This window comes from Canis aureus, chromosome 5 (assembly GCF_053574225.1).
Source record: "Canis aureus isolate CA01 chromosome 5, VMU_Caureus_v.1.0, whole genome shotgun sequence".
Taxonomy (NCBI): Eukaryota; Metazoa; Chordata; class Mammalia; order Carnivora; family Canidae; genus Canis; species Canis aureus.
Window position 1 is genome coordinate 72,835,590 of NC_135615.1, and position 27,051 is coordinate 72,862,640.

Below are 27,051 nucleotides of genomic sequence, written 5' to 3' on the forward strand. Positions count from 1 at the left end.
TTCAGCTAAGTATTCATGAGCTATTAGCTGTAGTTACATATATCTCTATTACTTGCTAGAGATAAGAATAAAACACGTTAAATAAGCCTAAGGTCAAAGTGTTCCTTTTAAAATCTGATTATAACCAATTCTTAAGGATTTTTAAAGATTTTATTTATTTATTTATTTACTTACTTACTTATGAGAGAGAGAGAGAGAGAATGTGAGCGGGAGTGAGGAGCAGAGGGAGGGACAAACAGACTCTGCACTGAGTGCAAGCCCAACTGGGAGCTCAATCTCACAACCCTGAGATCATGACCTAAGCTGAAATCCCGAGTCAGATGCCTAACCAACCACCACCACCCAGGAGCTCTTATAATCAATTCTTAATCATCTTGTTGGAAGGCAAGGTAAGACACAGGCAACTGGAATCAATAGAAAACTTAGTTTTCAACACAGCCTTCACTACCCTCTCCTCTTCATTAGGCTTGGTAATAAGCAACAAAATTATTGGGTCTCAGTTCCACCTCTCTTTCTTGTACCTTATTAAGTTTAAAAAAAATCTAAACTTTTAAAAAGATTTTATTCATTCACAAGAGACACACAGAGAGGCAGAGGACACAGGCAGAGGGAGAAGCAGGCTTCATGGAGGGAGTCTGATGCAGGACTCGATCCCGGGGCCCTGGGATCAAGCCCGGAGCCAAAGGCAGATGCTCAACCGTTGAGTCACCCAAACGTCCCAATCTTGTGTTTATACAAGTATTTTCACAGCATCAAAATTTTGTAAATGGAGAACATTAATTTGTGGTACTTACTATAGCACTTACTCATTTTTGCCTTCTGATAAAAGAGGATTATTATTGGATTTAAAGAGCTGTTTTAGAAAACTACAACAAAAGTACAGAAAGCAAAAGCTGCCACAAATGAACAAAGCAGGCTTTGTCTAGCACACGCCCACAACTTCCCTCGGAAATACTGCTAAATTCTGACCTTCAGGAAATAGAACTGGACAAAATGCTGCAGAAGATAGAAGGTCTCTCTGTATCTGCAGGGACAGTTAGGTCTGGGATTCCAACTCTGGTAAAATAGTTTTCTGATCATGACTGTATCAAGATGTGATACCCTTGGCAACTTGATGTGTACATTTTTTAAAATAAGAATTCCAAGTTGAGAGTAAGGTTTTATAGTGAAGTGCCAGAAAATAATATATTCTCTCATGGAAAAAAGGCTTAAACTTTCCAAAGTTCTCCTGCAAATAGAAAAAGGGGCTATTAAGAAAATCCACTGGAGCAGAGAAAAGGGACAATAATTTTTGGTTGGTAGTTCACATTTGATAACAGAAAATCCTATAAGGAGTCCATAACAGACCTCTATACTATTGCTTCCTCCTCATTTCTGATTACATGTGGAAAGTGCCTGTTCCTTCTTAGAAGAAAGCATTTATTGTTACAATTAGATGAGTATGAAAAATGTTTCTAATTACTCTCATCACCAAATAATGACAAATGTTTTTCTTCAAAGTGTTACGTAGTAGTTTATTTTTAATTAACTCACCTATTATTTATTCCTGTTAATACTGTTGAATAGCTACATTACATTTTATTAATCAAATGATCTCACTGATTTTACCTCTAAATGATCATATATTTCTTTTTTTCTTTAAAGAATTATTTATTTATTCATGAGAGAGAGAGAGAGAGAGGCAGAGACACAGGCAGAGGGAGAAGGAGGCTCTCTACTAATGCAGAACTCGATCCCAGGACTCCAGGATCACTCCCTGAACCGAAGGCAGACGCTCACCTGCTGAGCCACCCAGGCATCACATAAATGACTATATATTTCTAAATCACCTTGCCCTAACTGATTCCATCATTATGAGCTTGAGAACCCAAAACTACAAATTTCAGAGCAAAATGAATCAAATGGGAAAAGAATAAAGAAGTATAATACACCATCTTTTAAAGCAATATATTTCTATGTAGAAGTAAAAAAAAAAAAAAAGGCTAATTAGTGAATGAGAGGTACATGAAAGTTCAAAAATGAAAAATAAAAAAACCCTACAAACCTAGAGATGGAGAATGGAAAGGCAGAAAGAAAGTTCCAGACTAGAATTTATTAAAATTCTTTGGTCTTGGGGCACCTAGGGGCTCAGTCAGTTAAGCAACCAACTCTTGATTTCAGCTCAGGTCATGATCTCAGAGTTATGAAATTGAGCTCCAAGTGGGCCTCTGTGCTGGGCATGGAGCCTGCTTGAGATTCTCTCTCTCCTTTTCCCCTGCTCCTCCTCCTCCTCTCTAAAAAAATAAAAATAAAATAAAATTCTCTGGTCTTGTGCCTAATTTAAGGACCTGTGCTGACTATAATTAGCTGGCTGCCCTAAGATGATAAATGGGTAAAGGATTTTAGTGAAGACAGAAATAGCTTTTATGTTGATCAAGAAATACAAAATATTATTACTTGAAAGTTTTATCTGAGTATACAGGCTTCTCTTATGGACGTATTTCACTTGAGGATAATTTTTTTTTATATCAACTACTGAGGATAATTGCTAATTTCCTTGAATGGACACTATAGCATAAATTCCTTCTCTGCATTTTAAAAATGATTTATTTTTATTTTTTTTATTTACTTAAAAGAGAGAGAGAGAGAATGAGCAGGAGAAATGGCAGGCAGAAGGAGACTGCCCACTGAGCCCTATGCAGAATTCAATCCCAGGACCGTGGGATCACCTGAGCCGAAGGGAGATGCTTAACCTACTAAGTCACCCAGGTGGCCCCTTCTCTGCATTTAAATAATCAGTTAGTTCACCAGTTGTTAGAGAGGTCCTATGGTAAAACTCTAAATGGATGCTGACATAACATCTTGTCAATGTGCATATAAGTCCTTGCACAAAGGTTATTTATTTGAAAGCAGACTGTTCTTAGTTAACAGCTCTGGATTCCATCATAAGTCATGGTCAACTAACTTAGAAAAAAGGAATACATCTTACATTTTATCTAAAGACAAATTTTAAAAAATTTGTTTTTAAAGATTTTATTCTTAAGTAACATTTATAGCCAACGTGGAGCTCGAACCCACAACCCTGAGATCAAGAGTCGCATGCTCCACTGACTGAGCCAGCCAGGCATCCCAAGAATATGCCTTATCTTAAACAAATTTATAAATATCTTGGACTTTTTTAAAAAAAATATTTTATTTATTCATGAGACAGAGAGAGAGGCAGAGACATAGGCGGGGGAGGAGGTTCCCTGTGGGAAACCTGATGTGGGACTCGATCCCAGGACCGTGGGATCACATCCTGAGGCAAAGGCAGACACTCAACAGCTAAGCCACCCAGGTATCCTTGGACTTTTTCTTTTAATATTTAAATTCTCAACTAGAAAGTAAATTTCTCAAGGGCATAAGACATGAGTCATACCTATACAAGCTCCACTAAAACATTTACAGTACCTTGAAAATAATAAATATATTCTATATAGTCAATAATTTATTTTGTATCATTTGGCTTGTCAAACCTAGTACCATGGGGATCACTGGGTGGCGCAGCGGTTTGGCGCCTGCCTTTGGCCCAGGGCGCGATCCTGGAGACCCGGGATCGAATCCCACATCGGGCTCCCGGTGCATGGAGCCTGCTTCTCCCTCTGCCTGTGTCTCTGCCTCTCTCTCTCTCTCTCTCTATCATAAATAAATAAAAATTAAAAAAAAAAACTAGTACCATGAATTTTATTTATTTTCATTTTTTCAAAGATTTATTTATTTGACAGAGGAGAGAGAGAGAGAGAGAGAGTGCACAAGCAGGGGAAGCAGCAAGCAGAAGGAGCAGGCTCCCCACGGAGCAGGGAGCCTGATGCGAGACTTGATCCCAGAACCCTGGGATCATTACCTGAGCGGAAGGCAGACACTTAACTGACTGGGCCACCCAGGTACCCATCATGAATTTTATTATCAATTTTTTTAAAGTAAATTCTACCCCCAGCATGGGGCTCACAACCCCAAGATCAAGAGTCTCATGCTCTACCAACTAGGCCAGCCAGGTGTCCCAATACTATCAATTTTAAAGTCAAAACTAATTACTATATTTCAGGCCTAGAACTGTAAACAAATTATTATTATTATTTTTTAATTTTTTTAAATTTTTTTTTTATTTATGATAGTCATACAGAGAGAGAGAGAGTCAGAGACACAGGCAGAGGGAGAAGCAGGCTCCATGCACAGGGAGCCCGATGTGGGATTCGATCCCGGGTCTCCAGGATCGCGCCCTGGGCCAAAGGCAGGCGCCAAACCGCTGCGCCACCCAGGGATCCCCGTAAACAAATTATTTAAATTTTAATTTACTTTGTACATTTATCCTTCCAAAGAATCTGATAAAACTTTCTACATACCCAATCACTGAAATGCTTTTTAAATTTCATTAAGAAACAGTTAGGCGGCCGGGGACGATGGCAGGAAAAAAAAAAAAGAAACAGTTAGGCTTGGTAAAAGTCTTTAAAGCAATGGTGTAGTCCTCAAAGTTGTCAATGTCAATGACCTGACCTTCATATGCTCATATAGAATAAATCCTGAATTATGAGAAATTCAGCGGTGCCTGGCTGGTTCAGTCAGTGGAGCATGCGACTCTTGATCTCAGGGTTGTGTGTTCAAGCCCCACACTGGGTATAAAGATTATTTAAAAATAAAATCTTAAAAAAATATATAATAGAATGCAGTCTGTCCATTAAAATAGCTTATAGCCAGCTATGAATTATCTAGGCAATAGGAAATAAAGCTCAAAAATTAAATCTAGAGAGAACATACAAATCTTAGGTACCTGAGTGATTTCTTTTTTTTTTTTTTTAAACATTTCTAAATTTTTTTTCTTTTTTTTAAATTTATTTATTCATGATAGTCACACGGAGAGAGAGAGAGAGAGGCAGAGACACAGGCAGAGGGAGAAGCAGGCTCCAAGCACCGGGAGCCCGATGTGGGATTCGATCCCGAGTCTCCAGGATCATGCCCTGGGCCAAAGGCAGGCGCCAAACCGCTGCGCCACCCAGGGATCCCCCTGAGTGATTTCTATTTCTTCTTCAGAAGTCTTTTTTTAGGACTACTGGCAGAAAAATTGATGAATTTGATGCTCTCACTTCTTATTAAACAAATATATCAAACTTTATCTACTCGGATGAAATTTTTCGTATATAGATGTTAGATGGGCATTTTTTACAAGTTATATCTTATAAGTAAGTTATACCTCCTTACCCATTTCTTGCCATTCAAAGACCATTCATTTCCATCTCATAGATAAATGTCTAGCATTGTTTAGATCCTCATCCTTATTAATAAAGAAAGACAGGAGAATTTAGTGGCCCAAAAGTGAATTTACTCAATTCAGGAGAGTGGTTACCTCTGGGAGCAAAGCAACAAAATGCCATCACAAGGGAATGTGGGCACATAGATAGGGGCAGGGTGGGATATCTCACTGTTTTTAATTTCAATTCTTAGGCTGGGCAATGGCTCCAGCTGGGCAAGGAATCTTTTATATTTTTCACTATGCCTTTTCCTAGTTATGAAATGTTTCATTAAAAGTAAAAAAAAATAAAAATCACTGGTGATTTTTATGGTAAAAATTTCATTTTCAAGGTAAAATGAATCAAGTCCTGACTTCAGTCCTAAAAATCTGTTGTTCTATGCCTCACTTTGTAATCCATGTACTTCAGTATTTTTTAAGATTGATTGATTGATTGATTTATGATAGACATAGAGAGAGAGAGAGAGGCAGAGTCACAGGAGGAGGGAGAAGCAAGCTCCATGCCGGGAGACTGACATGGGACTCGATCCCAGGACTCTAGGATTGCGTCCGGGGCCAAAGGCAGGCGCTAAACCGCTGAGCCACCCAGGGATTCCCCACCATGTACTTCAGTTTTGGTAAAACATGAAAATACTCTGTAGGAATTTCATCTGGGAAGTTCTCGGGGAAAATACACTTTTAGAAACTAAATAATATTAAGTCAGGAGACATTTAGGAATGTTACCTGTGTTTTTACACTTTTAAACTTTTCTTTAAAGTCACCAACATTTTTCATTTCTGAAAAAAGAACAGCCTAGGACTGAACATGTTTTCTGTGGCTTCCTAAATCAAAGAGAAGGTATAAATCTTTTTTTTTTTTTTTAAGTGACATGTCAAGAAATGATTCACAGGCTTTCCCCCATTCTGCTTATATTTCCAACCCTTTAACAAATCCACTTAAAACTAATTTTTCCCACCCTTACATCCTCATCTTACGTAAAACCCCACAGTTGGGAAAATGAATCTTCAGTGACAATGGACTTCCATTTCACTTACAGCCTTGAACCTCTAACCTACACTTGCATTTACCAGCTTGGTCTCTAGCTGTCTCTGAGACAATAATACCTCAAATGTAAACCACTGACTTCAGAAGTGTTTGTACCAAAGAACTGCCTTATGACAAATGGAAATTCTAGCAAAATGGGAAAAGCCTGAGACTTACTTGGAGAATGTATAACTGAGTCTAAGAAATTATGCCAATTCTTAAAAATAGTCCCATTTATAGAAGTCAACAGTTCTAGTTCTCTGCCATATAAATCCTAAGTCTGCAACATGCCAGGAAAACACTGAATTTGAAATATGATTTCCTATAGCTCTTATCTTCTGCAAGAGCAAAAAATTAATAAATGACATCCTATCAATATTACATATATTAAAAAAAAACTCCAGAGGGATCAAGTAAGACAAAACTGAGTAGTAAATTAATATAACTGAATGAAAAACAACTTGCAAATTTTCATTCATTCTTCACAAAGTTGTAAACATCATAAAGTTATAAACAACAAAATGCTCACACTCAACTTCCTATAAAATATTCAACTTCACCTGTTCATCTGCCCTGCCTGTCAAGATTTTGTTTCTTTGCCTTCTATTACTCACCAACTGCATCTGGATTTACCGGTCTGGAGACGTCAGCTTGCCCCATGATTAAATTGTCTGATGTGTCTCACAACAACAAATTGTCCCGGACCAACAAAAACTTTTCTTAAAAAATAAATCCACATATAAAGGGGGCATGCACTCCTCTCTCAGTGTCACTGCCAAACATCAGGAAAAATCATGAGATCAGTTAATCTGCTGGAGTTTCTGTTCCCTGTGTCCCGGCCTGGGCACTTGTGGTTCTTACAAATATGTCTTCACGCTGGCTCTCTTCACACAGGAATGCCTGTCATTCCAGAGCACACACTGTGAAGAGCTGAAGTCAGGAAGGGGAGGAGACTGCCAACTACATTCTAGCTGCTGAGCGGCACAGCCCTAAGAAGCCACACCTACCTTTCCTGACACCAAGCTTGTTTTATAACTCTCCAGACTCACATCCATAGAAGAATGGGAGCCTGCTCAAGAATCTACCAATGAACTTGTAAATGTAATCATACAAAAACCATCAGGGTTATGCACAGCAGACTGACGGGCGCAGAATTCAGCTCAAAGGTAGGTCTTCAATACAGGCTTGCCTCAGAAGTATCGACTGTTCTCACATTTCACTGCTTGCTCTAAAATTGTAGTATTTCCTACCTGTAAGTGGCATACCCAAAGCAGGATAAGATCTATATATGGGGAATTAGTAACATTAAGAATGATATTTTAAGACTGAATATACTTTTTCTAGAAATAAGAAGAAACTGTTCTGAAAATTTTCCTTATTAAAATAATAAGCTTGAAATAAATGTTTGGAAGATATCTTGGGGATTACAAAATATAGGGAGTAACCCTACATGTTGCCTTAATACATGGAAATATCAGCTAACCACCTGCAGCAACTGAGGGTCCAGCTTGCACACTGATTTTTTTAAATAATATAACTAATTTTTCATATAGCTAAAATACATAAATATTAAGGACACAGCATGAATTTTTATTTAGACAACCCATGTAAGCTAACACTGAATTTTCTAAATGTAAAAAAGACATACCTAACACAAATTTACCGTGGTGTTTAGCCACATACTCTCAATTATTTCACTAACAAATGATAAACTAACACTTGTGAAAAGGAGGTTGACATTGGTTATTGGATTTAAACATCGCCGCAACTAACCAACCATGCATTGTGAAGAACGTATTGTTTAACCTGTTATTAGTTTAGGAAGCTGAGACTACTAAGGTCAAATTCTGTGATTTATGTCATCAATTTTTTTTTTAACTTTTATTTATTTATGATAGGCACACAGTGAGAGAGAGAGAGAGGCAGAGACACAGGCAGAGGGAGAAGCAGGCTCCACGCACCGGGAGCCTGACGTGGGATTCGATCCCGGATATCCAGGACCGCGCCCTGGGCCAAAGGCAGGCGCCAAACCGCTGCGCCACCCAGGGATCCCCTGTCATCAAATTTTTAAGTGCCAAAGTCCTTCAATAAATGACAGCTGCTAAAAAAAAACCAGAGCTTTTAGTTTAAATCTTTGTCTTCCAAACTGAGATCACAGTAATTTCTAGTATCCGGGCTTTCCTTTTGCCTTTTCTTAGCACCTTCTTTTCCCCATTATCTTATCCCCATTATCTGCTTTTGATACAGAAAAAAATAACAAAGGTAACGAGTAAGAAAATTATAATGCTAAGGCAGTGGTAAAAAAAATGCAGAAAAATTGATGCAATATTTAATTGTTCATACTGGTAGTAGTCAGAAAAACATTATGTTGATCAATAAAGTAGGAAAGAGTAAAAGGAAAACCATACTGAAAGAATGCTCTAATGTAAGAATGCCCAATACCTTCAAACTCTGGCACTTATTTATTAGCCTAAAAACAGAGCATATGTAATAGCAGTTTCCACACTATAAAATGAGGAGGCAAAAGATGGCAAATGCACTGCCCAAAAATCATTAGGTGCTCAACATACTGTAATAGTTATCATCATCACCCTCATCTTCATCATCATGATTGTAATACAGCAACTGCTTAAGAGGATGAGCTCTGGAGGCAACTGAAATTTTAATTCCAGATCTCACTAGGTGTTAACACTAGACAAGCTGCTTCACCTCTGTGTCTCCATTTTCTAATCTGTAAAATGGGCATAACCATACTCAGCAGCAAAAGACAGGTGTAAAGACTAAATGACATGAACATAAAGTCCTCTGTAATGTGCTGGCACATGGAAAACTCAATAAATGTAAGCACCAATGATCACAGTTGTTATAGTAAAAAAACAAGAAAGGAAAGGCAAGGAGCAGCCAGACAATGGTACATAGCAAAAAATGCAGTCATTACAAAGAGGTTGGGCAGAAACGGAAGAGGATGACATTTTTGTATCATGAATCCAGAGAGCAAATTGGAAGAAGCAGGCCAAGAAGGAAGTCTGAATACAATCAGGGTTGGTATACAAAAACCTCAAGCAGATGGAACAGCCCACACAAAACTATTACTATGAATAAATTTAAACCAGGGATATTACACACACACACACACACCTAAAACAGTACTACAGAATTCAGTTTGTATTGACTGGACCATACAAGAATACAACATAAAGATTTACAGACCCTAGTATAGTTGCTATTTACCATCTACCAATTTTTTTTTAAAAGATTTTATTTATTTATTCATGAGAGACACAGGCAGAGGGAGAAGCAGGCTCCATGCAGGGAGCCCGATGTCAGACTCGATCCCAGGTCTCCAGGATCAGGCCCCGGACCAAAGGCAGCACTAAACCACTGAGCCACCCGGGCTGCCCCCGACCTAACAAATATTAATGCCCATCTTGGTTTGGCTCGTCGCTTCTAGGGTACTGTGAAGGTGACAATAAAACTTAAAAATATAAGAATGAAATGGCTCTTAGTGACCATTAACTAACTTGCTCAGAGCTAAGACTAAAACCCCAAATGTCCGGATTCCAACTCTAGGACTCACTTCAGCCCTTGGTGGAAATGGTCAAGGAAATATTTATTTCCTAAAGATATACATTCTCTACAATAACAACAAATCTCTCCAATCATTCTGCTGCCTATGTACCAAGTGAAAACACTGTCCCTGGCCAGCCTGTTTCAGTTTCATTCCAATAGTCAATATATACTTGCTGCCAACTGGTAAGCAGGTAAGCTAAGAGACAGAGTAAGATACTGGTTCAGTGATGACTTTAAAATGTAACAACAACAAAAAAAGTAACAATCAAAGCCTTGACTACATTCTGGTTTTCCATGTATTATACTTTAGAAATGCAAAGACAGGGCACCTGGGTTGCTCAGCTGGTTTGGTGGCCGACTCTTAGTCTCAGGGTCACGTATTTGAGCCCCGCATTGGGTTCCACACTGGACATGGAGCCTATTTTTAAAAAAATGCAAAGAGCGGGCACCCTGGGTGGCTCAACGGTTTAGCACTGCCTTCAGCCCAGGGAGTGATCCTGGAAGCCCATGTTGGGCTCCCTGTATGGAGCCTGCTTCTTCCTCTGCCTGTGTCTCTGCCTCTCTCTGTTTCTCTCTGTATCTCTCATGAATAAATAAATAAAATCTTTAAAAAAATGCAAAGGGCAATCTTGTTTTAATTTTTTTTAAAAGGTTTTATTCATTTACTCATGAGAGACATACAGAGAGAGGCAGAGACACAGGCAGAGGGAGAAGCGGGCTCCACGCAGGGAGCCCGACGTGCGACTCAGTCCTGGGACTCCAGGATTATGCCCTGAGCCAAAGGCAAACGCTCAACTGCTGAGCCACCCAGGAGTCCCTTGTTTTAACTTTTAAAAAAGTACACAACTATTTCTTCTTGTCACTGAATAAAATTAGATACTCTCTTTTTAGAATACTTTTGCTCCACAGTTTACGGCCTCCAGGAATAGGGGAAGTGGCAGATTAAAATTTGTGAATCTCATAAATTTGAATTTATGAAAAGAGCAAGAAGGCCTTGTAAAAATAAGGTTTAACAGGCAAAGATAGCACTTGAAGCTCTCTCATCAGGACCTCATTTTTTAAAAGAACCACTTCTAAACACAGCAGTAACCTATAATGAGCTGGGCATTCAAAGCTCTTAGTGACATTTATAACTCCAAAACCTTTTGTTGGCAAGCACGTCATATCACACACTAACATGAGAATATGATTTATATTTTCAATAAGCAGTTTACAAGATCAATCATAGGAGTATAATGCTTTCATTTAAATGTACTTTAATGCTGAAATACCAGTATAAATTGGATTACCTAGGAGAGTAAGCTCTTAGCGATTTTAATCACATCTCCCTTCATTAACTTCACCATACTACTTTCTTCCAGCCTGAGATGTCTCAAGGAGGTGAGTCTAGTGGCAGGTTGGCAAGACAGTCACCTTCCTCCAGGAAAGGCTGGCCAACAGAAAGTACTGACAGGTCACACAGACACATATCGAAGTAAAGGACTAATTTCTCAATTTCTGAATCTATAATTGGAGGAGGCTGTAGCTTCTTATTCTTTACCCTATGATGAAACTCTCATCTAGTCTGGCTGGCTCTGGATAGTTGAAGGAGATAACACCCAACAATAACCCATGTCTCAAACTCCATGTGGGAATTAAAAAGCTTTGCCAGTCACCTGTAAAAACTTTTCAAGGTCTCACCTATTTGTAAAAATTCTTCACTTGGCCTGGGCTTTCTTCCCCAGATCCATCTACTAGTACTCTAAGAACTGGCTCAAATGTTGCCTCTACTCTCAGGAGCCTTTCTTTAGTCATTCAAGCTGAATTCCAATAAAGATTTGCTCATCACTGATTATGTGCCGACAATGTGCTGGTGCTAAAACCAATAGTTTTAGCCCTTCAGGTGCTGATAGTTCAAGTAAATAAGATCTACAATAATCAGTACTGAGGTATATGCAAACATACCAGTAGGGGTGGGAGTGTCTAGCTCTGTCCTGAGCAAAGAAAATATCTCAAAAGAAGCTACATCTAAGATCAAAGAGTCAGTCACAGAAGAGATGACAGAGGTAAGAAAAAGATACAAGCAACAAGACATAAAATTGGAGAGGTAAAGAGCTCATCATGACCAACTGTGCAGGACCTATCACCCTAAATTGCAATGATCTTCAGACCTCTTACAGGTTAGAAACTTCTCATGGGCAGGGACTATGATGTATTTATCCTTAAACCCTCAATGTTTGACACAACTCAGTGCACAGTGGACATGCAACCGGTATTTATTAACCCTGAGTAAAGGGAAGAAATAACATTCTTAAATTTTAAGCTTTGTTCACAAAATCTAGTATCAAAAGGCAATTAGGGTGAAAAGTGCTATAGACAGAGGGTAGAAGAAATCATTCCAAACAATTCTGGTAATTCTTGCAATACTTCAAATTCTTCATTATTATAGTATTTGTTACAATGATCTATAACCAGTGATCTTTGATGTTACTATTGTGATTATTTTGGGGCACCATGAACCCATATGAGACTGTGAACTTAACTTATAAATCTTGTGGGGTTTTTTTTTTTTTAAACATTTTGTTTATTTATGTGACAGAGAGAGCATGAGCAGGGAGGAGGGGCAGAGGGAGGGGGCAAGAGAGAAGCAAGTTCCCCATGAGCACAGAGCTCTGATGTGACGTGGGGCTTGACCCCAGGACCCTGGGATCGTGACCTGAGCTGAAAACAGACACTTAACTGAGTCACTCAGGTGCCCCTGTAGTGTGTGTTCTGACTGTTTCACCCACCTGCTGTCTATTCTCCCATCTCTCTCCCTCTCCCTAGGCCTCCCTAGTCCCTGAGGCACAATATGGAAATTAGGCCCACTAATAACCCTACAATGTTAGGGTTAGAACACTCTAAGTGTTCAAGTGAGAGGAAGAGTCACAGGTTTCACTAGACTTTTATTTTTAAAAAGATTTTATTTATTTATTCATGAGAGACACACAGAGAGAGGCAGAGACACAGGCAGAGGGAGAAGCAGGCTTCCCACAAGAAGCCCGATGTGAGACTCGATCCCAGGACCCCAGCATCCCGCCCTGAGCCAAAGGCATATGCTCAACCACTGAGTCACCCAGGCGTCCCAGGTTTCACACTTAAAATCAAAAGCTAGAAATGATTGAACTTAGTGAGGGAGGCATCTCAAAGGCCAAGATGGCCAGAAGCTGGACCTCTCGGGCCAAACAGTTTAACCAAGTTGTGAACGCAAAGGAAAGGTCTTGAAGGAAATTAAAAGTGCTACTCCAGTGAATACACGAATGAGGAGAAAACGAAACAGCCTTACTGGTGATTTGGAGAAAGTCTGAGTGGTCTGGACAGAAGATCAAACCAGCCACAACATTCCCTTAAGCTGAAACCTAATTCAGAGCAAGGCCCTAACTCTCTTCAATTCTGTGAAGGCTGAGAGAGGGGAGGAAGCTGCAGAAGAAAAGTGTGAAGCTAGGTGAGGTGGGTTCATGAGGTTTAAGGAAAGAAGCCACTTCCATAGCATAAAAGTGCATAGTGAAGCAGCAAGCCCTGATGTAGAAGCTGCAGCAAGTTATTCAGCAGATCTAGCTCAGGTAACTGATGAAGGTACCTACTCTAAAAAGATTTTCAGGGACGCCTGGGTGGCTCAGCAGTTAAGCGTCTGCCTTCAGCTCAGGGCGTGATCCTGGAGACCCGGGATCAAGTCCCATATTGGGTTCCCTGCATGGAGCCTGCTTCTCCCTCTGCCTCTGCCTCTCTCTCTGTGTTTCTCATGAATAAATAAATAAAATCTTAAAAAAAAAAAAAAAAAAAGAAAAGATTTTCAATGTAGATGGAATAGCCTTAAACTGAAAGATGCCATCCAGGACTTTCATAGCCAGAGAGGAAAAATCAATGCCTGGCTTCAAAACTTCTAAGGACAGGCTAACTCTCTTGTCAAGAGCTAATGAAGCTGGTGACTTTAAGTAGAAGCCAATGTTCACTGACCATTCTAAAAATTCAGGGCCCATGGGCAGCTCCGGGTGGCGCAGCCGTTTAGCGCCGCCTGCAGCCCAGGGTGTGATTCTGTAGTCTTGGGATTGAGTCCCACATCAGGCTCCCTGCATGGACCCTGCTTCTCCCTCTGCCTATGTCTCTGCCTCTCTCTCTCTCTCTCTCTCTCTCTCTGTCTCATGAATAAATAAAATCTTAAAAAACAAAAATCCAGGGCCTTTAAGAACTATGCTAAATCTACTCTGCCTGTGCTCTACAAATGGAACAAAGTCTGGATCATAGCACATCTGTTTACAACATGGTTTACTAAATATTTTAAGCCCACTCTTAAAAACTACTGCTCAGAAAGAAATGTGTAGTGAGATTAACTTTGTTTCCATGCCTGCTAACACAACACCCATTCTGAAACCCATGGATCAAGGAGTAATTTTGACCTTCAAGCCTTATTATTTAAGAAATGTATTTTGTATAGCTGTAGCTGTCATAGACGGTGATTACTCTGATGGATCGGGGCAAAGTAAACTGAAAATCTTCAGGAAAGGATGCCAATCAACATGCCAGTAAGAACACTTGTGAATGGGGCACTTGGGTGGCTCAGTCGGTTAAGCACTGAGGCCCACATTGGGCTCCCTGCTCAGCACGGAGCATGCTTCTTCTCCCTTTGCCCCTTCCCTCTTCTCATGTGTACTCTCTCTCTCAAATAAACAAATAAAATCTTAAAAAAAAAAAAAAAGAACACTTGTGATTCACGGGAAGGATTTTTCCAAATATCAACATTCACAGGACTTTGGAAGAAGTTGATTCCTACCCTCATCGATGACTCTGCAAGGCTCAAGACTTTAGTGGAGGAACTAACTGCAGATAAGATATTAAAAGAAAAACTAGAGAAGCGGAGCCTGACGGTGGAGCCAAATAGCTCAATCTCATGGTAAAACATGAACAGATGAGGAGCTGCTTCTTAGTGATGAGCAAAGAACGTGGTTTCTTGAGATGGAATCTCCTCCTGCTGAAGATGCTGTGAATGTTGTTGGAATGACAACAAAGGATTCCGAATATTAAATAAATTTAGTTGATAAAGCAGCAGGGTTTGAGAGAACTGACTCCAATTTTTTTTTAAGATTTTATTTATTTGACAGAGAACGAGAGAGAGAGAGAATATGCGTGTACACATGCACACACAAGCAGGCAGAGCAGCAGGCTGAGGGAGAGCAGATAGCCCTATGCAGGGCTCAATTCCAGGACCCTGGGATCATGACCTGAGCTGAAGGTCATGGCAGATGCTTACGGACTGAGCCACCCAGGTGCCCCACTGACTCCAATTTTGAAAGGAATTCTACTGTGGGTAAAATGCTATCACACAGCATCGTTTGTTACAGAGAAATCATTTGTGAAAGGAATAGTCAACTGATATGGCAAACTTCATTGCTGTCTTATTTTAAGTTGTTCCAGCAACCCCAGCCATCAACACCCACCACCCTGATCAGTCAGCAGCCATCAGCATCAAGGTGAGATCCTCTACCAGCAAAAAGATTATGACTTGCTGAAAACTCAGATGATGGTTAGTGTTTTTTAGCAATAAAGTGTTTTCTTTCTTTTTTAAAGATTTTATTTATTTATTAATGAGAGACACAGAGAGGGAGGCAGAGACACAGGCAGAGGGAGAAGCAGGCTCCATGCAGGAAGCCCGATGCGGGACTCAATCCCAGGACCCCAGGATCATGCCCTGAGCCAAAGGCAGACGCTCAACCACAGAGCCACAGGCATCCCAGTGTTTCTTTTTTAAAAAATAAGCTCTACACCCTACATGGAGCTTGAACTCACAACCCTGAGACAAGGGCTCAATCTCATGACCCATGAGATCATGATCTGAGCAGAAACCAAGAGCCAGATGCTTAACCCACTGAGCCACCTCCCCAGCAACAAAGTATTTTATTTTATTTTGCAACAAAGTATTTTAAAAATAATATGTGTACATTAGTTTTTTAGACATCATACTACTATGCACTTAATAGACTGCAGTACTTACTGTGTACTTTTACTTGCACGAGTAAACAAATTCATTTGGCTCACTTTGTTGTGATATTCGCTTTATTGCAGTGGTCTGGAATTGAACCCACAGTACCCCTGAAGTATGCCTAAGGTGTAGTTCCCTCAGTTCTAATGGAAGCAAAATAAAAGGTGACATTTTCAAAGGTACTACAAATAAATACTGATTACAATAAAGTATATTTTAATGACTGGCACTGAAGTAATAGATGTCAAAGGTGCTGTTCAGTTCTCAAATATCTAAAGATGCACTAATACTACAGTTACTAGCTATACAGATTAAATGTATTAATATTTAATATATTTATATTAAATACAATTTGCAATTCAGTTTCTCAGTTGTACTAGTCAAACTGCAGATGCTCAATACCACACATGGCTACTATGCTGGACAGCACAGATACAGAACACTTCCATCACTGCAGAAAGTTCTATTGGATTTGCTGAATCTGAAGGGTTTTTAAAGTCCACTAGGAAGTATTCTAATAACAAAACATTTATCTCAAAGCACTAACTGAGGTCCTTGGGTGGCTCAGTTGGTTAAGCGGCTACCTTCAGCTCAGGTCATGAACCCAGGGTGCTGGGATGGAGCCCTGCATTGGGCTCCTTGCTCCGCGGGCAGTCTGCTTCTCCTTCTGCCTACTGCTCCCCTTGCTTGCTCTCTCTCCATCAAATAATAAATAAAATCTTAAAAAAAAAAAAAAAAAAATCCAGGGCAGCCTGGGTGGCTCAGCAGTTTAGCACCAACTTCAGCCCAGAGTGTGATCTTGGAGACCCGGGATCAAGTCCCACATCAGGCCCCCTACATGGAGCCTGCTTCTCCCTCTGCCTGTGTCTCTGCCTCTTTCTCTCTGTGTCTCTCTCTCATGAATAAATAAATAAAATCTTTTAAAAAAATTCAAAGCACTACTGCACTTTTCCTAAGCATGTGGTATCTATCTTCCATGGCACCAACGCTAACCACCACCTACTAAAGGCACTATACCCTCTGAGGGAACCCTGACAGTTAAAAAAAATGTTTCTTTTTATACAGTACAACTAGTAAGCTATTAATACTCTCTCTTTAGCACTGAATTACTACTTTTTGTAGTAACATCCAGTTAGCCTTTGACTATTAATAACAATTTAAGGCCTAAGGAAGAATTGTCTTATTTTAAAGATTTACTGAGAGGGGCACTTTACATGTCTCAGTGGTTGAGCTTCTGACTTCAGCTCAGGTCATGATCCCAGGGTCCTGGGATTGAGCCCTGCATCAGGCTCCTCACAAGGAGCCTGCTTCTCCCTCTGCCTCTCTCTCTCTCTCTGTGTGTCTCTCATGAATGAATGAATGAATAAATAAATAAAATCTAAAAAAAATTTACTGAGAATTATATCTATTTGTTATCCATTGAAAACTAATAACCTCCATCTTACTGGCCTTTCATTTACTACTCTTTCTACTCCAAATAGTACTTTTTCATGGGCAGAAGGTAGATTTTGGCAGTTATAGTGAAAGTGATGAGGAGTTTTATTTTTTTTAAATTTTTTAAAGATTTCATTCATTCATTCATTCATTTATAGGCAGACACAGGCAGAGGGAGAAACAGGCTCCGTGCAGGAAGCCCGATGTGGGACTCGATCCCTGGGCCCCAGGATCACTCTGTGGGCCAAAGGCAGGTGCTAAACTGCTGAGCCACCCAGGGATCCCCTGATGAGGAGTTTTAAAGAAAAAGTACTTTAGGGATCCCTGGGTGGCGCAGCGGTTTGGCGCCTGCCTTTGGCCCAGGGCGCGATCCTGGAGACCCGAGATCGAGTCCCACATCGGGCTCCCGGTGCATGGAGCCTGCTTCTCCCTCTGCCTGTGTCTCTGCCTCTCTCTCTCTCTCTCTGTGACTATCATTAAAAAAAAAGAAAAAAGAAAAAAAAAAAAAGAAAAAAGAAAAAAAAAAAAGAAAAAGTACTTTATAAAACATGATATTCATAAAAGCTAAGTCCCAGTGGCTTCTATTAAGGAACCAAAAGCTATCAATGATGCATGAAACTAACCAGTCATAAGTCAAAGAGCTGCCCAACCCAGGGTTTTGAAACAAGTTAAATGTTCTCCAGTAAAGTGGCATTCATTGCTGGTGACTCAGAGAGATGACTATTAGCCACTGCCATTTCTCTCCTTCCTCCTCTCTTTCATTAATTCTTTCTAACTTATCTGGCCCTCAATTTTACTTCAAGTGAGAAAAATACCTAAACATTACCAAGCAATATTCTGAGCCACATATTCAGTAAGAATATAATAAATGTCTGATAATATTTGTAAAGTTACTAAAAAATTTCTAACAAGGAATTTCCTTAAACATTCTTTCCTAGACCATGTGCAGGAGAATAAAGCCTTCATCGTCTACGAAATAAAAATTCTGAGTAATGAACACCTGGCTACACTATGAGTCAACAATAATTCCTGCAATAGGAACCAAGGATGACTATATTAATGGTGTTTCTATCAAACTTGCTCCAACTGGAAATTCAAATGCATTTTATTCTTTGATTTCCATGTATGAGGTATATACCTCTTTTGTACTATATCTTCCCTCAAAGCCCTCAAATCTTTTTCACAACCACAGATTCTAGGAGATGAAGTGCAGGGAGAAAAAAGGTTATGCATATAATTTCTAAATTCAAAAAGAAATTATGTTTTGGGTTATACAAAATTGTGCTTCTAAATCTTGATTTTTAAAAAAAGTAACAGGGGATCCCTGGGTGGCTCAGCGGTTTGGTGCCTGCCTATGGCCCAGGGCCCAATCCTGGGGTCCCAGGATCGAGTCCCACATCAGGTTTCCGGCATGGAGCCTGCTTCTCCCCTGCCTGTGTCTCTGGGCCCCCCTCCCCGCTGTGTCTATCATGAGTAAATAAAATCTTAAAAAAAAAGTAACAGTGGGGGCCCCCATAGCATTAGACTCTTGATCTCAGGATTGTAGTAAGTTCAAGTCCCATGTTGGATATAAAAGATTACTTAAAAATAAAATCTTAAAAAAAAAATAACAGTGAAACACATTAACATTGTAGGAAAACAATCTAATAAGGTCAGAGAAAATATGGTCAACGTGCATTTTCGCTCACCTGCCTATGCCAAAGCTTAATCCTAGCTAACCTTTTGGAAAAGCTAATCTTTATTAGCACTACTGAGGCTATAAAAATGTAATCACCAAATAAAATCTTTCAAGATACAAATCTGACTATTGTTTTTTCAGCCTAAAAATAATTTATTTTATTGAAAGAGCCCTAAATGTATTAGGATCCAATTAGCTATTAAACACTGTACCAATACTCACTTGGTTTCCAGGCCTACACAACAGGGGTCTTCAGAATCCTAAAATCCAAGGAAGAGCTGACAACCAGTTTGTTGTAGTGAAGGAAAAGAAAAGAGATAAATGGCAGAAATAATTCTTCTAGGATTCATTCACTTGGGAAAAAAGTTTTCTGTATCTTTACACAATTTTATAAATCTTCCCAGTCTGACAGAATTTGTTTGTGGCGCACAGCTTTCAATTCTGACATCCTCCTATGTGTGCTTGGGGCAGTGATAGATTATTTCTTACTGCTTCCAGTTTTATTCCTTTCTAATCTGTCCTCAACAGTGGTGTCATAGTGATGTTTATAACAGCACAAATTTAACAATGTTCTTTACAGATTACAAAAAAATCCTTCAAACCCTGATGCAAGCCCATCTTTCTAGCAAGCCTCTTCTCTCACTCCTCTCCCATACCTGCTCATCTTCAGTTCTAGCACTAATTTTTAGTCCCACTGCACCACTTGAAATTCCTAAACTATAACATGTTCTCCTGGGTCTATCTACCTACGTACCTGCTGTTCTAGTTGCCTGGAAAGTCCTCTTCCTCCCTACAATCCCTCATCTGGCTAACTCCTGCTCTTCAAATTCCAGTTTATGTGTCACTTCCTCTTCAAAGCCTTCTCTGAACATCTTCCTTTTGACACTTAAGACTGAGTTAGGTATCCCTCTTCTTCTTTTTTTTTTTTAAGATTTTATTTATTTATTCATGGGAGACAGAGAGAGGTAGAGACATAGGCAGAGGGAGAAGCAGGCTCCACAAAGGAACCTGATGCAGGACTTAATCCTGGGACTCCCGGATTACACCCCGAGCCAAAGGCAGATGCCCAACCGCCGAGGCATCTGCCCCCCGCCCTTTTAAAGATTTATTTATTTGAGAGAGGAGAGAGAGAGAGAGAGAGAGCGAGTGCATGTGTGAGCAGGGGAAGGGGCAGAGGGAGACAGAGAATCTTAAGCAGACTCTGCGCTGAGTGTGGAGCCTGATCAGGGCTCTATCTTGTGACTTTGAGATCATGACCTGAGCCAAAATCAAGAGCTGGATGCTTCACCAACTGAGCCACCCAAGTGCCCCCGGTCTAAGTATTTTACATGTATTAATTAATCTAATTCTCACAAGCATGTAAGTATTCCTTTTATTATCCCATTTAATAGATGAGGAAACTGAGTCACAGAGGGGTAAACTTGTCCAGTGAGTTCAGAGCTAATAAATGGCAAAACAGGGGTTCATGTCTAAGTAATCTGGAGGTGAATCTCTACTCCTAATAATACACTGTAGACCTGAAAATATGCTGAATTCACAGAATTTATTTTGAATCTTAGAAAAACTCTAGGAGGTTTTATATAACAAGAGTAAAACTTAGGAACAGAGCAGTTTTGCAAACTGTCCAAAACAGCAACGTTAAAATACACATTTGTTCTCTTAGTTCATCCCTGATATTTCCAGTACAACCACCACCACCAAGAATGATGCTTATCATAAAACCAATTTTTAAAGGAATTTCTTAGAAAATAAAGGTCTAAAATCAAGAAAAGTTGGGTTTTTTGGAGAGAGACATTTCTACCTCTTACTCCTCAAACTAAACCTACAACAAAAATACTCCAGCTCCAGTGTTTTATGAGAAACACAAATTACTGAAGCACCTTTAACCCATCCTGGGAGCATTATTAGCAATATAAAAGTATGTTTCATCATCATGTACTGTCTAGGTCTATCTTTTTTTAAAAAGATTTACTCATTTACTTGAGAGAGACAGAGAAGGGAGAGTCAGGGAGCTGGGGAGGACAGAGGGGAGAGAGACTTTCAGAGAGTCAACTTCCCCCTTAGCACGGAACCCAATGGGGGGCTCAATCTCAGAACGTTGAGATCATGACCTGGGCTGCAATCAAGAGTCAGATACTTAACTGACTACACGACTAAGGTTCCCTGTCTATCTATATCTTTAAGATAATTAGGAAATCCCTAGTTTTTCCTATCTCCTCAGGTTTTACAAATTTTCTGAATACAAGACAAAACAACAAAAAGTTCTTAAAGAAACTGCCAGGGCAGCTCTGGTGGCTTAGTGGTTTAGCGCCGCCTTCAGCCCAGGGCCTGATCCTGGAGACCCAGGATCGAGTCCCGCATCGGGCTCCCTGCATGGAGCCTGCTTCTCCCTCTGCCTGTGTCTCTGCCTCTCTCTCTCTCTCTCTCTCTCTCTCTGTATCTCTCATGAATAAATAAATAAAATCTTAAAAAAGAAAAGAAAAGAAAAGAAAAGAAAAGAAAAGAAAAGAAAAGAAAAGAAAAGAAAAAAAAAAGAAAAGAAAAAACTGTCACTAGGGATGCCTGGGTGGCTCAGCAGTTGAGCGTCTGCTTTCAGCCCAGGGCGTGATTCTGGAGTCTCGGGATCAAGTTCCACATCAGGGTCCCTGAGTGGAGCCTGCTTCTCCCTCGGCCTGTGTCTCTGCCTCTCGCTCTGTGTCTCTCACGAATAAATAAATAAAATCTTAAAAAAAAAAAAGAAAAGAAATTGCCCCTGAACTGTTCAAAGAACACAGATTTAGAAAAGGAAACAGCTATACAAGCAAATCTTGTTTGATAATGTCCTTAAGTAAAAGTCATGCTGAATAACACAACTCTTTGTATATGTATAAAAACATTTCTTCATTTTGGCTCATATTGATAGTTCTTATACTCCTCTTTGAGAGCTGAAACTGTATCTTATTCATTTTTTTCCCTTCATGGTAGTTAGGGCAGTGTGCCAACAAAAATTTATTTATTTATTTATTTTTAGATTTTTATTTGTTATTTATTCATGATAGACATAGAGCGAGAGAGAGGCAGAGACACAGGCAGAGGGAGAAGCAGGCTCCCTGTGGGGACCCTGATGTGGGGCTGGATCCCAGGACACCAGGATCACTACCTGAGCTGAAGGCAGACACTCAATCACCGAGCCACCTACGTGCCCCCTAAAGACTACAATATGATCTGATGTTATTCTGGCTACCACCAGAAAAATGCTGGTTTGATGAAGAAAAAACAAAGCAAATCTTCAATAAGGAACTGAAAGCCACAACTACCATTCCACAAACAATCCATTATACTGTTGTCACCTTCTTGTAATGGAAGCCTCCATTAGGGGATGTGTGTGTATGCACACATGCTTGGGTTCTGGACCCCACTGATGTTCAAACAGCAATTTTGTAAATACTGTGCTGTTTTTGGGTCAAGTCAAAGTTCTACCGTGAAAGGTATTTTATTTTATTTTTAAAGATTAATTAATTAATTAATTAATGAGAGACAGAGAGAGTGAGAGAGTGAGACAGAGAGGCAGAGACACAGGCAGAGGGAGAAGCAGGCCCCATGCAGGGAACCGGATGCGGGACTCGATCTGGGTCCCCAGGATCACGCCCTGGGCTGAAGGCGGCTCTAAACCGCTGAGCCACCTGGGTTGCCCTGGGTCATTTCTTTTAAAGTAAACTCTACCCCCATTGTGAGGTTCAAACTCACAACCCCGACATCAAGAGTCTCATGCTATACTGACTAAGCCAGCCAGGCACCCCATGAAAGGTCATTTCTAACATGACAGAACACTGATCAAGCGCAAGAAGACAACCACTGAGGCCGTTTTGAAATTAATGGTTTCCTGCCTAATGGGAAATGTTTATACTAGTTTCATTATCAATTTTAAAATCCCAGTGATCAGGACAAACATTATATGGTCTCATTCATTTGGGGAATATAAAAATTAGTGAAAGGGAATAAAGGGAAAGGAGAGAAAATGAGTGAAAATATCTGTGAGGGTGACAAAACATGAGAGACACCTAACTCTGGGAAATGAACAAGGGGTAGTGGAAGGGGAGGTGGGCGGGGGGTTGGGGTGACTGGGTGATGGGCACTGAGGGGGGCACTTGGCGGGATGAGCACTGGGTGTTATGCTATATGTTGGCAAATTGAATTCCAATAAAAAATTTTTTTAAATATATACCAAAAAAAAAAAAAAGAAAAGAAAAACCCAGTGATCATTCTTAATCTGATTTTGAAATAAAGTTGAGGAAATACATTTTTAAAATTAAAGATATTTAGGGGCAACTGGCTCAGTGGTTGAACATCTGCTTTCAGCTTGGGTTGTGATCCCGGTGTCCTGGGATTGAGTCCTACATCGGGATTCCCGTGGGGAGCCTGCTTCTCCCTCTGCCTATGTCTCTACCTCTCTCTCTGTGTCTCTCATGAATAAATGGATAAAATCTTCAAAAAAAAAAAAAGAAAGAAAGAAAGAAAGAAAGAAAGAAAGAAAGAAAGAAAGAAAGAAAGAAAAGGACCCTCCCTACCCACCTCTACTTATCTTTACAAGTAAGAGAAAGCAGAAGCATGCAATTGGGAAAAAAATCAGGCTGGCCCCCTGATTTTCAATCCAGAAAGGTCCACTGGACTCCATGTTATATCTGTGATTCATGTGGGCAAATGATTCTCAGCCAGAGAGAACATCAGAATTACCTGTGAGGATCTGTGACTAATGGCTATTTCTTTTATTTATTTATGAGAGACACAGAAAGAGGTAGAGACATAGGCAGAGGGAGAAGCAGGATCCATGCAGGGAGCCCCATGTGAGACTCAATCCCGGGACCCCAGGATCACGCCCTGAGCCAAAGGCAGATGCCCAAATGCTGAGCCACCCAGGTGTCCCTATTTCTTTAGATAAATAACAAACAAGAGGTGCCTGGGTGGTTGAATGTCTGCCTTTAATTCAGGGCATTATCCGGAGGTCCCAGGATAGCATCCCACATCGGGCTCCCTGCATGGAGCCTGCTTCTCCCTCTGCCTATGTCTCTGCCTCTCTCTGTGTGTCTCTCCTGAGTAAATAAAAAAAAATCTTAAAAAAAAAAAAAAAAAGCCTGAAAAGGTAGGATAATAAAGGGATACCATTTTAGATCTTAAAATATAACTATTATAATAATAAGCAGGGCTGCTCGGGTGTCCAGCTCTTGGTTTTGGCTCAGGTCATGATCCCAGGGTTTGGGATTCAGTCCTGCTTCATGCTCCCTGCTCAGCTGGGAATGTTCTTGCTCCCTCTCTTTCCCTCTCCCTTCTCTTCTGCCACCCAATACTCTCTCTCTCTGAAATAAATAAATCTTAAAATAATAATAATAATAAACAATGTAGGGCAGCCCGGGTGGCTCAGTGGTTTAGCGCCACTTTCGGCCCAGGACCTGATCCTGGAGACCGGGGATCGAGTCCCACATCGGGCTCCCTGCATGGAGCCTACTTCTCCCTCTGCCTGTGTCTCTGCCTCTCTCTCTCTCTCTCTCTCTCTGTCTCTCTCATGAATAATAAAATGTTTAAAAAAGAAAAGAAATCAATCTCAAAAGGCTATGATTCCAAGTATATGACATTCTTGAAAAGGTATGAAAGGAATGAACCACTGATACATGCAACAGCAAGTATGAATCTCAATAGCATTATGCTAAGTGGAAAAAAAAAACAGAAAAGGCTATGTGGTGTACAACTCTATTTATATACCACTATAGAAAAAGGGACAGAATTCAGGTCCAAGTTGCCAGAGGCTGAGGGTGGAAGGATTAGATGGAAATTATTTAAAAAGGTAAGCGGGGTAGTTTTTGGGTGAAAGAAATATCCTATACCCTGATTGTAGTATGGGTTATGCAATCTTACACATTTATCAAAAAACAGGAATATATATTGCTTTGAGCAGTGGCAGTATCGTAGCCAATGAGGTTTATCTGAGGTGCGATTATTGCTAATTGAAAAAACAGGAATATATACCTATAAATGGTAACTTTTATTGTATATAAATTGTATCTCAATTAGTCACATATAAGCAAAAATTTTAAAAAAGGAATCTTCTGGGGGATCCCTGGATGGCTCAGCGGTTTGGTGCCTGCCTTCGACCCAGAGCGTGGTCCTGGGGTCCCGGGATTGAGTCCCACATCGGGCTCCCTGCAGAGAGCCTGCTTCTCTCTCTGTGTCTCTCATGAATAAATAAATAAAATCTTAAAAAAAAAAAACAAACCAGGGATCATGTCTTATTCATGTTTATACCCTTAGAGTCTGAGACATTCAGTTAGTATATATTTACTCTGTGTTTGGCACCATGTTATAAATATTACAAGTATGGGGGATCCCTGGGTGGCGCAGTGGTTTGGCGCCTGCCTTTGGCCCAGGGCGCGATCCTGGAGACTCGGGATTGAGTCCCACATCGGGCTCCCGGTGCATGGAGCCTGCTTCTCCCTCTGCCTGTGTCTCTGCCTCTCTCTCTCTCTGTGTGTGACTATCATAAATAAATAAAGAAAAAAAAATTAAAAAAAAATTAAAAAAAAAAACAAATATTACAAGTATGAATTCATTTAATTCTTATTAGCAACCTGTGGGAAAGGCAAAATCCCTATCCTTATTTTACACGTAAACTGAAGTTCAGCAAGTAACCTGAAGTTCAGCAAGTAACCGTATTGCCTAAAAGGACATAGCCAAGAAATGGCAGAACTGGGATCTGAACTCAAGTTTCTCTGACTCCAGAGCCTGAGGGCTTAACTATTAAAACATGCTGTCGGGGAATCCCTGGATGGCTCAGCGGTTTAGTGCCGCCTTCAATCCAGGGTGTGATCCTGGAATCCCGGGATCGAGTCCAACGTCAGGCTCCCTGCATGGAGCTGCTTCTCCCTCTGCCTGTGTCTCTGCCTCTCTCTCTCTCTCTCTCTCATGAATAAATAAATAAAATCTTAAAAAAAAAAATGCTGTTTTGCTGATTGCTGATTTTGCTCAGTGTTCACTGAACAAATGAGTGGCTGAGGAACAAGTCAATTGTGCTGGAGTCTGATAGGTTAATTAACCTAATTCTAATTCATGAGAAGAATAAAATGTCTTCTATTTTAAAAGACTGTACTATTATGCAGAGATATAACATGGTCATTTTAGGCATAGCAGTTAAACTGCACATGTAAAATGACCATTATAGTATTTAATTCCCTTTAACAAAATCTTTTTATCTTTTAAGTCGAGAAATTAGTTTTATAAATTTTATTTTATTTTTTTAAAAGATTTTATTTAGCCTTTAATGAAGATGGTGCCGAAGGAGAAGAAGGAAGCCTCTGCCCCTCCCAAAGCTGAAGCCAAAGCCAAAGCAAAGGCTTTGAAAGCTAAGAAAGTGGTGCTAAAAGGCATACACAGTCACAAAAAAAAAAAAAAAAGAAGATCCATACATCACCTACATTCCAATGACCCAAGACCCTGGGTCTCCAAAGGCAGCCCAAATATCCTTGAAAGAGCGCTTCCAGGAGAAACAAGCTTGATCACTATGCCATCAAGTTCTCCTACTACTGAGTCAGTCATGAAGAAAATAGAAGACAACAACACACTTGTGTTCATTGTGGATGTCAAGGCCAATAAGCACCAGATCAAACAGACTGTGAAGAAGCTCCATGACACTGATGTGGCCAAGGTCAACACCTTGATCAGATTGGGATCATCTAAACTGAGTCCAGCTGGCTATAAATCTAAATATAGGGCAGCCCCGGTGGCTCAGAGGTTTAGTGCCTGCCTTCAGCCCAGGGCGTGATCCTGGAGACCCGGGATCGAGTCCCACGTCAGGCTCCCTGCATGGAGCCTGCTTCTCCCTCTGCCTGTGTCTCTGCCTCTCTCTCTTTCTCTCTCTGTCATGAATAAATAAATAAAATCTTAAAAAATATATATAAATATAAAATTTTTCACCATAAAAAAAAAGATTTTTTCATGAGAGACACAGAGAGAGGCAGAGACATAGGCAGAGGGAGAAGTAGGCTCCCTATGGGGAGCTCAATGTGGGACTTGATCCCAGGACCCTGGGATGACAACCTGAGCCAAAGGCAGATGCTCAA

At 40.2% G+C, this 27,051-nt stretch overlaps 1 protein-coding gene, 1 long non-coding RNA gene and 1 pseudogene across 5 annotated transcripts in view; 2 read left to right on the forward strand and 1 right to left on the reverse strand.

Annotated features, from left to right (window-relative positions):
- PHACTR4 (phosphatase and actin regulator 4) overlaps nt 1-27,051 on the reverse strand; it is a 102,865-nt gene that overhangs the window by 45,681 nt on the left and 30,133 nt on the right. Inside the window, exon 1 of one of the 4 annotated variants that reach the window (XM_077898868.1) lies at nt 6,902-7,194. The exons of the other annotated variants lie outside the window; for them this stretch is intronic. Within the exon in view, the coding sequence (XP_077754994.1) occupies nt 6,902-6,947 (46 nt within the window). The 5' untranslated portion in view covers nt 6,948-7,194. Of the gene's footprint in view, nt 1-6,901; nt 7,195-27,051 lie in introns of those variants that run through there. 4 annotated transcript variants of the gene reach the window in all.
- On the forward strand, nt 191-26,846 carry LOC144314576 (uncharacterized). The gene is made up of 3 exons (XR_013380465.1): nt 191-389; nt 7,182-7,453; nt 26,236-26,846. It is a non-coding gene; the product is annotated as an uncharacterized LOC144314576 (long non-coding RNA).
- LOC144315040 (U4 spliceosomal RNA) lies at nt 24,882-25,000 on the forward strand (annotated as a pseudogene).